The 12462-nt window shown below is 36.6% G+C and overlaps 1 protein-coding gene across 6 annotated transcripts in view; it reads left to right on the forward strand.

The window, feature by feature from the left end:
* The window catches only part of HMCN1 (hemicentin 1), a 551288-nt gene that overhangs the window by 419990 nt on the left and 118836 nt on the right, over positions 1-12462 (forward strand). For all 6 annotated transcript variants that reach the window (XM_049868532.1, XM_049868536.1, XM_049868533.1 and 3 more), the window contains 4 exons: positions 1530-1643; positions 2421-2566; positions 6589-6739; positions 11544-11738. In XM_049868532.1, the coding sequence (XP_049724489.1) occupies positions 1530-1643; positions 2421-2566; positions 6589-6739; positions 11544-11738 (606 nt within the window). The remainder of the gene's footprint in view (positions 1-1529; positions 1644-2420; positions 2567-6588; positions 6740-11543; positions 11739-12462) is intronic.

Raw genomic sequence — 12462 nt, forward strand, 5'->3', positions numbered from 1 at the left:
TTTTAAGGTTTATTTCTCCATCTATTATTATAGAAAAGCAGAAGCATTAGTTATTTTTTACAAAAGTGCCTATTGCTGTTGGTTGTGTAATATTCTATTGATGTAAATTTTTAATTATTTGTATATATCTTGTAATCTAAGATACCTAAAATTACTACCTAAATAAAAAGGTACCTTAATTACCTTCTTGTTTATTTATTTATTTTTATTTACCTAAATAAAAACCCATGGCCATCCGGTTGATTCCAAATCATCATGACCCTTTAGGGCACGGTAGAACTGCCTTATAGGGTTTCCGAGACTGTAAATCTTTATGGAAGTAGACTGGCAAATCTTTCTCCTGCAGAGCAGAGTGGCCGGTGGGTTCAAACTGCCAACCTTTGGGTTTGCAGCTGAGTGCTTAACCACTGCGCCACCAATGCAGCATATTTTTATGCAAATAATGCATTTCCTTCTATGTTCACCAAAACATAATTAATTTCTAAAGTACATTAACATGTAGAGTGACAAAAAGGGTAGAAGTTCATTTTTTGTTGAATTGAATCTTAAAGGAGAATTAGTATCTAGATAAAGAGTTTGTTTATTCCTCTTTAAGACCTGGCACTATGGAAATAGAAAGAATTAAGAAGTATGATCACTGGCTTTAAGAAACACAGTCTTATATGGAGGAGATAGAATATGTGTGAAAAGTTAATTAGCAACACAAATCTGTGAATATTCATGGGACACGAATAATCATGGAGTAAGATAAATGGGGGTAGGGACACATTTTATAAGAATTCGAAAGAAGAAACTGCGACTGACCGTGGGTCCAAGTGGTTAGGAAAAGCTTTGTTGCAGAGCCAGAACTTGAACCAAACTTTAAACACAGTTATAGAATTTAGCTGGTTGGAGGTAAGTTAGCAGAGGTTTCGGATCCAGCAGGGTCACTAGTATGGGAAAAGTACAATGAGAAAATGACCTAACCATATGGAGGGGGTACCCCTCACCCCCCACTTTAGGGGAGACATTGTGTGTGTGGGCAGCGGGTGTTAGCAGACAAGGCCAGGAGGGAACGCTGGAGTCATGCTGTGAATGTCTGTATTAAAGAACTTTGACTTTATACTTTAGTTAATTGGAAACCATGGAAGATTTTTGAGGAAGAAACTCGCATAGTAAAAACTGTTTTAGAAGATTAATCTCTACTAATCAGCCAATAAATGAGAGGAGAGAGAGGATTAAGGCAGAGGACCTGTTTATGAAGACCATGAAGTAGGGGTCTTGACTAGAGTAGTGTACAGAGGCCCATTGGGAGGGACCGAATGGGCATGAGAGTCATTACGACAGAAGAGCACTGAGGACTTAGTGACTGCCATCATGTGCCATGCAGTTCCCATCTGTATTGTAGTTTGTCTCCTGTCAAATGTCTATCACAGAATGGGCTTATATAAAAAGAAATATGCCAATAACAAGAACTAAAACTGGTAATTTGAACATACACTGCTGCCACTGTGATTTCAGAGAGGCTTTGATGTTCTCTGGCTTTTCAGGAGGCAGGACTCTGCAGATCCTAAATGCACAGGAAGACAATGCTGGAAGATACTCTTGTGTAGCTACTAATGAGGCTGGGGAAATGATAAAACACTATGAAGTGAAGGTCTACAGTAAGTTGTCAAAAAGCACCATGTTTTCATATCTTCACCAATTGTTCTCACTTCTTCAATCCTGTTTTTGATTATAGGTTCATAATTATTTGTACTCACATTAAAGACTTGTTTATGCAGCTTACTTCATTAAGGATGGAAGTTGAATTAAACATTGTGCCCATGACCCCAATTGCTTAAAGATGCGAGAAGCTCGCTCAGTTTGCTCACAGACTTTTTGTTGAAGAACTTGTCATTGGCACTTACTTAAGTTACTGTTTTTCCTTCTGAATTACCCTCTGGGCTGAGTTATAGTTTTTTCATCCATGAAACAGTGTTTAAATGTATATGCTTTAGAGAACAGTCCCAAGGTGAGTTCATCAGTGACTTGGGGCTGTTTCAATGTAAATTAACCTATAAACAACAGGTAACAATAGGTCCTAAGTTTCAGGATTTTTCCCTACTATAAAGATTGATTTTTGTTCTTTGCTCAGTCTCTTTGATGACCAGTAGCATGCACTTTATCGGTTATGCTAGACTGTGTCCGTGGACTTGGAAAAAAATATAACTGCTCCCTGAAGGATTTACTCCTCATCGGCAGTACTCTTTTCCTTCACACTTTGTATCTGAATGCTGCTGTTTTATAAGATGCTAACTTAGGTCCTTCATGAAAGAGGAGCATAGGAAATGCCTCCTTTATTTCCTTATTTTCTTATGTGATTCTCAATACAATTTCCATGGTATTCCACCTATTAAAAAAAACCAGTGTTTAACTTTTTAATGTTCATTTTTATGCAGTTCCTCCCCTAATCAATAAAAGTGACCTCTTGGGGCCAGGTCTTTCCCCTAAAGAAGTGAAAATAAAAGTAAACAACACCTTGACCTTGGAGTGTGAAGCTTATGCGATTCCTTCTGCCTCTCTCAGCTGGTACAAGGATGGACAGGCCAGTCACAATTTTTTTTTTTCTTTTGCTGATGGTTTTTTGAAGATTAAAATGATCAATTAAAAAAAAAAAATAAACAAGGCTTAAGTGACTCAAAGAATTAATGTGGTCTTTAAAACCCTGAACGATGCTCAGCAATTTTATTATTATTCCATCACTGGAAGTTTGCAGGATTGTTTTTGTGTATATTCACAGTTGTCTGTGATAACCTGGCCACCTTCTAGCTGGAGGTGTTAGGGGACATGTCTCTGTTCCCTGGTTTTATCAGATAAGTAAGTAAATTTTGTAGATAGGAAACACAGAGTCAGTGCTAACCCAGATTAGAATGATAAGCATAGCATGGGTATTAATAAGTTTATTCAGAACTTTCTCTAAACATCTTTAACTCTTTTATTAAAATAAGTAACATTTTTAATATCCCAAGATGTAGGAAAAAAAGCCAAAAGACATGATTATGTGTCCATTACAATTAACTAGGAAAAATCAGAAACTCTCAATAAAAGGGCGATCTTTCACAGTTCTATTGCCTGACTTTCAGACCACACGCCCTTATTTCTCATTCAACCAGTTTTCTTCCATGCATGTTTTAGAGACATATGTCCTAGTTTTTCAGGCAAAAATAGATTTTTTAAACTGCTGTTAACACTGTACTTAATACAGATGTGAAATAGCTAACTGTTGTTTGTCCTGCTTTACACAGAATCAACCAAATGGTCAGTTAAATTCCACATGTAGAATTTTAGGTCTTAGTCATGATTTGAGATGCAGGGAAGATACAACTTATTTTTCTCAGATCCTAGATGGATTTGGCAATGTTGGCAGCTAGGAAAAAAAAAAAAAAGTCTCTTATAAAATAAGCAAGTTTCATCTGGAAGCCATTGCCAAAGGAAAAATATGGAACTCCCACCATGTTCTGTTTACAGCTTCTTTTCTGACTACAGGCACACTTCATAGTACCATACCAATTTTGTATGAGTTTATTGGGAAACAGATAATTTCTTTCTCCTTTCAAATTGTAGTAGTATTTTAGTTTTAATTTTCCCTAAAGCTATTTCATTCCTTTTAGTTACTACATGGAGCTCTGGTGGTACAGTGGTTAAGTGTTCAGCTGCTACCCAAAAGGTTGGCAGTTCGAATCCACCAGCTGCTCCTTGGAAACCCTATGGGGTGGTTCTACTCTGTCCTATAGGGCCGCTATGAGTAGGAACCATCTCGACGGCAATGGGTTTGGGTTTTTTTAGTTGTTGTATGCACATGTAAGCACAAACACATACACGTAAAGACTGGATAAAGACTGAAATTACACTAGCAATGAAGCAACTTGGTTTTTTGTTGTTTTTCATAATAAATGTTTAGATTACAGTTTCAAATTCACACTATAGAATTGATCTAACAAAGATGCTTTAGTTAAACTGTTAAATTTTTCTGGGTTTGGGTTGGTCATCTAGAATGTGTACAAAGAAATTCTGATTTTTGTTTATTTTTCATATCCCTTCTGTTATTTCACTCTGTGGATAAGCAATATTACTTGAGCAAAGCAGAGAAAAACCTCCAAAGATATTGGCAGCATTGGCCATAAAAAGTTTGATAGAATCTTTCAGTTTTATTTATTCATGCTCTGAAGTTTTTCTTTTGGCACAGAAAATTTAAATTATGATATATTTTTAATTGATATAGTGATAATAATGATCCATTCAGTCCCAAAGTATTATTGAGCACCTACTATTTACCAGACACTGTTTTAGGTCCTGAGATACAGCCATAAAGGAAACAGAAAAAAAATCCCTGCCCATATATAGTTTGTATGCTGGTTGGGGGAGACAAAAATTAAACAAGCAAACCAGTAAAACATATCATATGTCAGATGGGATAAGTGTTATGGAGAAAATTCAGTGAGAGAGAGGATAAAACCAAAACCCATTACCATTGAGTCAATTCTGCCTCATAGCCACCCTATAGGACAGAAGAGAACTGCCCTATAGGGTTTCTAAGGAGTGGCTGGTGGATTTGAACTGTAGAGCTTTTGGTTAGGAGCTGAGCTCTTAACCACTGTGCCACCAGTTGTCCTTTATTCTGAGTATAATGGGAAGCCACTGAAAAAATTTGAGCATAAGGGTAACATGGTCTGATTTAAGGTTTAAAAGGATTACATTGGCTTCTATGTTGGAGGGCAGAATGAAGTCCAGCTATGAAGCTATTGTAATGGCCCAAGGAAGAGATGTTGGTTCCTTCAACCAAGGTGGTAGCAGGATTTGATAAATTTAAGTGTAAAATGTGAGGAGAAGAGATGAGTCAAAGATGAGCCCAAGATTTTGGATGAGATCACTAGGAAAGTGAGTTTAAATAGAAAGAGACAAGATTCAAGAATTAAGCCTTAGAGCACTGCTACATTGAAAGGTTGGAGATTAGGGAGTGGCATGTACCTAAGGACAAGGGGGAAAAAAAAAAGTATCTCAAAGTTAGAGACAAGATGTGTCAAATGTCAATGACAGATCAGGTAAAGACAGCATTGGCCAATAAATTTAGCAAAATGGAGTTCATTGGTGACCTTGAAAAAGTCATTCTGGTAAAGTAGAGAAGGTGAAAGCCTGACTGATGCAGAGTCAAGAAAAGTTGGAAAGAAAGAAATTTCGCACAGAAAGCATGTAAAACTCATTTGGCTGTAAAGGGGAGTAAAAAATTATGGCTGACAACTGGAGGTGAGTTGCAATCAAGACAGTTTTTTTTTTGTTTTGTTTTTTTGCTGTTGCTTAAAACTGAAACACCCATTGCTGTCAAGTTGATTCCAACTCATAGTGACCCTGTAGGACAGAGTAGAACTGCCCTGTAGGGTTTCCAAGGAGGAGCTGGTGGATTCAAACTTCTGACCTTTATACCGTTTTCTACATAGATAGAAATGGTCCAGTGGAAAACAATAAATTGATGATAATATAGATAAGAGAGGATACAGTGCTGGAGGGATGTCCTTGAGTAGACCAGAGAATGATTAGAATGGGCAGTAAGCTTTAACCAGGGCTAGGGTTTTGCCAGGGGAGTACAATAAAGGGAAAGGGGGTAAAGGTCTGAGAAGTTAAACAAGGATGATTATAATGATTGACTTTTCTCTGGATAAGGAGGGAATAGAGGCCATGAGGACTATGAGAGGCTGTGAAAAGGTTGCAAAGGTCATGGATTGTGGGTCATCTCACAGAGTCCAAAAATTGATGGAGTTGGAACGAAAGTTAGGAAGTGATGGTCAGAGAATAAGAGCCTGAAATTGAGATTATGAAGACAATTATTGGTAATAATAAGATCTATAGTATGATTCTCACATTGGGTGACTGAAAAAGGGAGGGACAGAAAATTAGAGAGGAAGTCAAGAAGCTGAGCACACACAACATTGGAAGACTGTAGGTACTGGAATCACCAAGAATTATGAAAAAAAGATCATTAGAAGGAATAACAGTGAATCAGGAGCTAAAATCTTGAAGGAATGAAGGAGAATGAACTATTCTATTAAGTGTAGGTAATATTATCAATAAAATGTCATATCATATCTCTAGGTTAAAATTTTTCATTTATGAGGCGAAGATGTTTCTGAATGAGCATGGATGGTTTTTCAGTGAAATCAGGTTATGTTAATACCCTCAATTGTTCATAAAAATTTCTAGTATTTTCTACAAAATTATCATAAAAGACTTTTTTTTTTAATTCAATATGGGATCAGCTGAAAATATTTTTCCTGCATAAGTAAGTGTATAAAGTTCCTAAGAATATATTTTTATCATAGAAAATGTATAAATACAATACCACAAATACCTGGTACAATTTTCAATAAATAAAACTTTATCAGGTACAATTTTTAATAAATAAAAATGAGATTAGTCCAAAGCAATTGGTTTAATCAAATTAAATTATTATCTTGAATATTTTACATTGTTTTATTTCTATGTTTTTTAAGAGTCATAAAAAATATCAGCTGCATGATCTCTTGAAAGGTTTATTAGAGTGTGTATGCTAACATTATTATGATTGAATCACAGCCCCTTAAATCAGATGATCACATTAATATTGCTGCACATGGACACACACTTCAAATAAAAGAGGCTCAAATATCAGACACTGGCCGATATACTTGTGTAGCATCTAACATTGCAGGTGAAGATGAACTGGATTTTGATGTAAATATACAAGGTAATACTAACATGTTTATTGTAAATAATTTAAGTTCTAAGCTATGGAAAGAGATTTGAGTTGGCTTATTTTAGTTTTTTTTTTTTTCCTGTTGACAATAATATAAATTCTGTACTGGAAATTTGGACTCAGGAAATTAAGAATGAAGAAAATCATCCTATTATTCAGGATTAACCTTTTTTAAATTATCTTAACGTGTTTCCTTTTGGTATTTTCAAATGTATACTTAATTTTACAAAATTGGGATCACATAATACATGCTTCTTGGTTACATTAGCTTTCCTCTAATAATGTATCAGGATGATTTCTTCATACCATTGAGCATGGAAGGCAGGAAAACCATAAAAGATTTGGAGTAGTCAGAGTTGGCATTAAATGATGATTTACGCTCTTAAAAAGTTATGTGATTTGGGTATGTGACCTAAATATTTTTAGACTGTTTCCTCGCTTTTAAAATAATGCTTTGTAGAATTGAGGTGAATACTAACTGATATAAAGTACGTAAAGCTCTTAGAAAATGCTTAAGATATAAAACCTGCTGTTATTTCTGTAAGTATTTTTATTCTTGAGGTCAATATGGAATATTACTTTTAATAATTATTCCTGTTTCACCAGTTGAATATCCACATATTTAACCAGATGCCATTGTTGAATGTCTGGGTTGTTTTTTAGTTTTCACTACTTATTAATAATGCTTCACTATTAACTATAAACATCTTTATACATAAAACTTTTGCACATCTTTGTTTTTTTCCGGAGTTAAAAATTTTACTTCTAATTTTTTAAAAATTTATTATAGTAAAATACATATATCATAAAAATGTCATTTTAACTATTTTCAAGTGTACATTTCAGTGGCATTATTTGCATTTGCAATGCTGTGCAACCATCACTACTATCTTTTTCCAAAATTTTTCGTTACCCCAAACAGAAACTAGGTATACGTTAAGTAATAACTGTCCTTTACCCCTCTGCCCTGGTAACTTCTAAGCTTTCTGTCTTTATGAATTTGCTTAGTTGAGATATTTGGTATAAGTGGAATCATATAATATTTGTCCCTTTATGTCTGGTGTATTGCTTTGTGGAACCCTGGTGGTGCAATGGTGAAGAGCATGGCTGCTAACCAAAAGGTTGGCAGTTCAAATCCACCAGCCACTCCTTGGAAACCCTATGGAGCAGTTCTATTCTGTCCTAAAGGGTGCTATGCATCAAAATTGACTCAATGGCAACATGTTTACAAATTATTTCACTTAACGTTATGTTTTCAAGGTTCATCCAAGGTTGTAGCTTGTATCAGAACTTCATTCCTTTTTATGGCTGAATAATATCCGTTGTGTTTATGTACCCCATATTGTTCATCCATTCATTTGTTGGTGGACACTTGGATTGGTTCCACATTTTGGCTATCGTGAATAATGCTGCAGTGGACATTGGTGTACAAGCATCTGTTTGAGTCTCTGTTTTCATTTTGTGGGCTTACAGCTAGGAGTCGAATTACTGAGTCAGATGATAATTCTATGTTTACTCTTTTTGAGGAATTGCCAAATTATTTTCCACAGCAGCTGCACCATTTTGCATTCCTACTGGCAGTACAGATGTGTTCCAGTTTCTCCACATCCTCTCCAGCACTTGTTATTTTCTTTCTCTCTCCTTTTTTTTTTTAATATTCATCCTAGTGGGTGTGAAGAATTATCTCATTGTGGTTTTGATTTTTATTTCCCTAATGACTAGTGATGTTAAGCATCTTTTCATGTGATTTTTGGCCATTCGTATATCTTTTTTGGAGAAATGTCTACTCAGGTTCATTCTCCATATTTTAATTAGGTTGTTTATCTTTTTGTTCTTGAGTTGTGAGTTCTTTGTATATTCTGGATTCAAGACCCTTGCCAAATATATGATTTACAGATATTTCCTCCTATTTTGTAGATTGTCTTTTCAGTTTCTTGATAATGTCTTTTTTTTTTTAATTTTGATGAAGCCCAATTTATTTTTTCTTTTGTTGCTCATGCTTTTAGTTCCATATCTAAGAATTCATTGCCAAATCCAAGTTCATAAAGGTTTCTCTCTGTTTTCTTCTAAGAGTTTTATGGTTTTAACTGTGAATTAGGTCATTGATCCATTTTGAGTTAATATTTGTACAGTAAAACCTGTGAGAGTCGGAAATCGACAGGATTGCTTTGCTTTTCTGGGTCTCACAAATTTTTCCCCTTTTTTAAGGGGCTTTCTGTTGTTCATTTTAGTGGAAAATATTTGAGTTTTCCTTCTCTGACAAGTTCCTGCCTTACACAGGTCCTAGATTTTGCAGATTTTACTGTGTATGTTGTGAGGTAGGGATCCAACTTCATTCTTTTGCTTTTTTTTTCTTTCTTTTTTTATTATTACTGCTGAAAGCTGTAGTAGTCTGTTGGTTTAGTGCCTATTTTTGTAAAGACTTTTTCTTTTTCATTTCCAGTCACTGAAGTCTCTGTTCCATTGACTTGTGATCAACAGGTGTTTTAACGAAGATTTGCTTGAACACCAGGAGCTAAAACAAAACAAACACACACAAACACACACACAAAAGAAACACCTCTCCCAGTCTCTATAGATTGGGTTTGTTCTGAGACTCTCCAGGGCTTAGCTGAGCTTACACTGAGCCTAGAGAAATCAGCTTGAGGTAAAAGTTTAGAGTTTTCCCGGTCTTTTTTGAGCATACATCTTATCCTAGGTGTGATGTGACTTTCCAGATGTCCCCATATACATGGGTGCTTTTGAATGTCCAAATTTCCCGTAGAAATTTCTTTCCCTGGCTTTCCCTCCCAGGCCTTAGGCAGTCTATTGTATGTCTCAACCATTTTCTTTTGCCCCAAGTGGATATAGTATTTTTCAGCAACACCTGCTACTTTTCCACCTGAATAAGCTCCAAGGTAGGTCAAACAGGAACAAACTCCTTGCTTTAGTACGCTCAAGACAGGTAAGAACAGACAAACAATATAATTTGTAATAAGGTTTACTCTGCTCCCTCCAGAATCAGGAACCAAGGTCTCACACCAGAAATGTAGAGGGGGCCACTGAGCCAGGGAAGAGGTATAGTACAGGCTAGTAAAAATGCCACAAAGCTTTCCTACCTTTTCAAGTTCCTTTTTTTTTTTTTTTTCTTGATTCAGTGTTCACTTGGTTGTTGTAAACCTTTGATTATTTTCCATAGTTCCAACGAAGTATCTGCTTATTTTTCATTGTTTCTGTGGGGGGACAGGAACTTGGAACTACCTACTCCACCATCCTGCTGATGTCATTGATCTGAACATCTTTAATTTTTTTAAAATTTATTGTGCTTTAAGTGAAATTTTACAAATCAAGCCATTACCTCCTACAAAAAGTTATACACACCTTGCTATGTACTCCTAGCTGCTCTCCCCCTAATGAGACAGCACATTCCTCCTCTTCACCCTGTATTTCCTGTGTCCATTCAACCAGCTCCTGTCCCCCTCCGGCTTCTCATCTCACCTGCAGACAGTCTCATGTGTCTCCTTGAGCCAAGAAGCTCACTCCTCACCAGTATCATTTTCAATCTTATAGTGCAGTCCAATCCTAGTCTGAAGAGTTGGTTTCAAGAATGGTTCTAGTCTTGGGCTAACAAAGGGTCCAGGGACCATGACCTCCAAGATACCTCTAGTCTCAGTCATACCATTAAGTCTGGTCTTTTTATGAGAATTTGAGATCTGCATCCTACTGTTGTCCTGCTCTATCAGGGATTCTCTGTTGTATTTCCTGTCAGGGCAGGGATCGGTGGTAGCCAGGCACCATCTAGTCTTCTGGTCTCAGGCTGATGGAATCTTTGGTTTATGTGGCCTTTTCTGTCTCTTGGGCTCATCTTTACCATTTGTCTTTGGTGTTCTTCATTCTCCTTTGTTCCAGGTGGGATATTAGATGGCTGCTTGCTAGCATTTAAGACTCCAGACACCTTTCACCAAAATGGGATGCAGAAAGTTTTCTTAATACATTTTGTTATGCCAGTTGACCTAGATGTCCCCCAAAACCATGGTCCCCAAACCCCCATCCCTACTACTCTGGCCTTCGAAGCATTCGGCTGTATTCAGGAAACTTCTTTGCTTTTGATTTAGTCCAGTTGTGCTGACTTTTCCTGTATTGTGCACATCTTTAATTTTTTTATAACAAGATTCTAATAGTGGAAATGTTATACACTTTTTAAATGCTTTTGATGTCCAGACAAATCACCTTCTAGAAGGTTCATACTTGTTCCCCCCAAAAATTACGAGAATGCTTTATTATTTTTATTAATAGGTTTGGGAATCCAGATTACATACCTTTGTTAGCTTTCTGAATAAGGCACAAAATTGGGAAACACTATGAATTGAGCCCGTATTGTTTTAGTAGTTACTCAAAATGAGTTTTTCATATTATTGTCATATTCATGAGCCATGCTTATAAAAGAAAGGCCTTGTGCATGGAGTCGCCATGAGTGCGAGGCCAATGTGATGGCAGCTAGCAACGACAACAACTTTGAGGGTGGACTCCTTTACCCTCTAAGCACTGCAGCCCTTTCACAGGGAGAGCAAAGCCTTCTAAGCCCCATATTTCTTTTTCTTCCACAGGAGAACCAGCTCCGACTTCTAGTTTCTACTTTTATTGGTTAAATGACTCAAGGCTAGGGCTGGTAGGTGTATAAGCACTTGAAAATATTTTCACATTATCTAATTTTTATTTTTACAAATCAATCTTGTGAAATACAGCCAGGACCTGTGTTTACTGGATAGACACTGGCATTCACACATGACCATGATTTAATGTTTTTCCTCCATAGTTCCTCCAAGTTTTCAAAAACTCTGGGAAATAGGAAACATGCTTGATACCGGCCGGAGTGGTGAAGCCAAAGATGTGATCATCAACAATCCCATTTCTCTTTACTGTGAGACAAATGCCTCTCCTCCTCCTACGCTGACATGGTACAAAGATGGACATCCTCTGACCTTGAGTGATAGAGTATTGATTTTACCAGGTAAGGATTTGTATGAGCAGGATAAAAATCTGATTTGGCCAAGTGTGTTTCTTTTAATTTACTACCCAAAAAAACCCAGTGCCGCCGAGTCAATTCCGACTCATAGTGACCCTATAGGACAGAGTAGAACTGCCCCACAGAGTTTCCAAGGAGTGCCTGGCAGATTCGAACTGCTGACCATTTGGAATTTACTAGACAAATTAAATTGATGAGCTTCCTGAACATGTAATCTCTCACACAGGCTGCCAAATGGTACTGGTATCCATGTAGCTTAGGTTGAGAATTAAAAAATAGAATAGACCACCGTAGTTAACTTTTGCAGTTAACTATAGGATCACTCCATCAACTTCAGGAAGTCCTTTGTTAGAGTCACTGGTGCAGTGGTCAAGGGTACAGGTGTGTGATCAGTTCTCTCCTATGGTTCGGTCTCAGCCCTGATTCATCCTGAATGTGACTCAGTTGCTTGATCTCAGGCCAGTTACTTCATCTTTTTAAGCCTCTACTTCCTCTTCTTAAAAATGAGGGTAATTATCATAAAACCTATCCAATAGGGTTATTGAGAGTATTCTATGAGACTATGGATGTAAAGCACTTGGCACAAAGTCTGGCATTCAGAAAGTGCTCAATTAGGAAAAAAAAAAAACTTTGGCTTTCTTGTGCCTTCAATTGTCTAATAGTGCAATGTGACAATCAGTTTTGTGTCTATAATTATTAATGACAGATT

The sequence above is a fragment of the Elephas maximus genome, chromosome 24 (genome assembly GCF_024166365.1).
Source record: "Elephas maximus indicus isolate mEleMax1 chromosome 24, mEleMax1 primary haplotype, whole genome shotgun sequence".
Lineage (NCBI taxonomy): Eukaryota > Metazoa > Chordata > Mammalia > Proboscidea > Elephantidae > Elephas > Elephas maximus.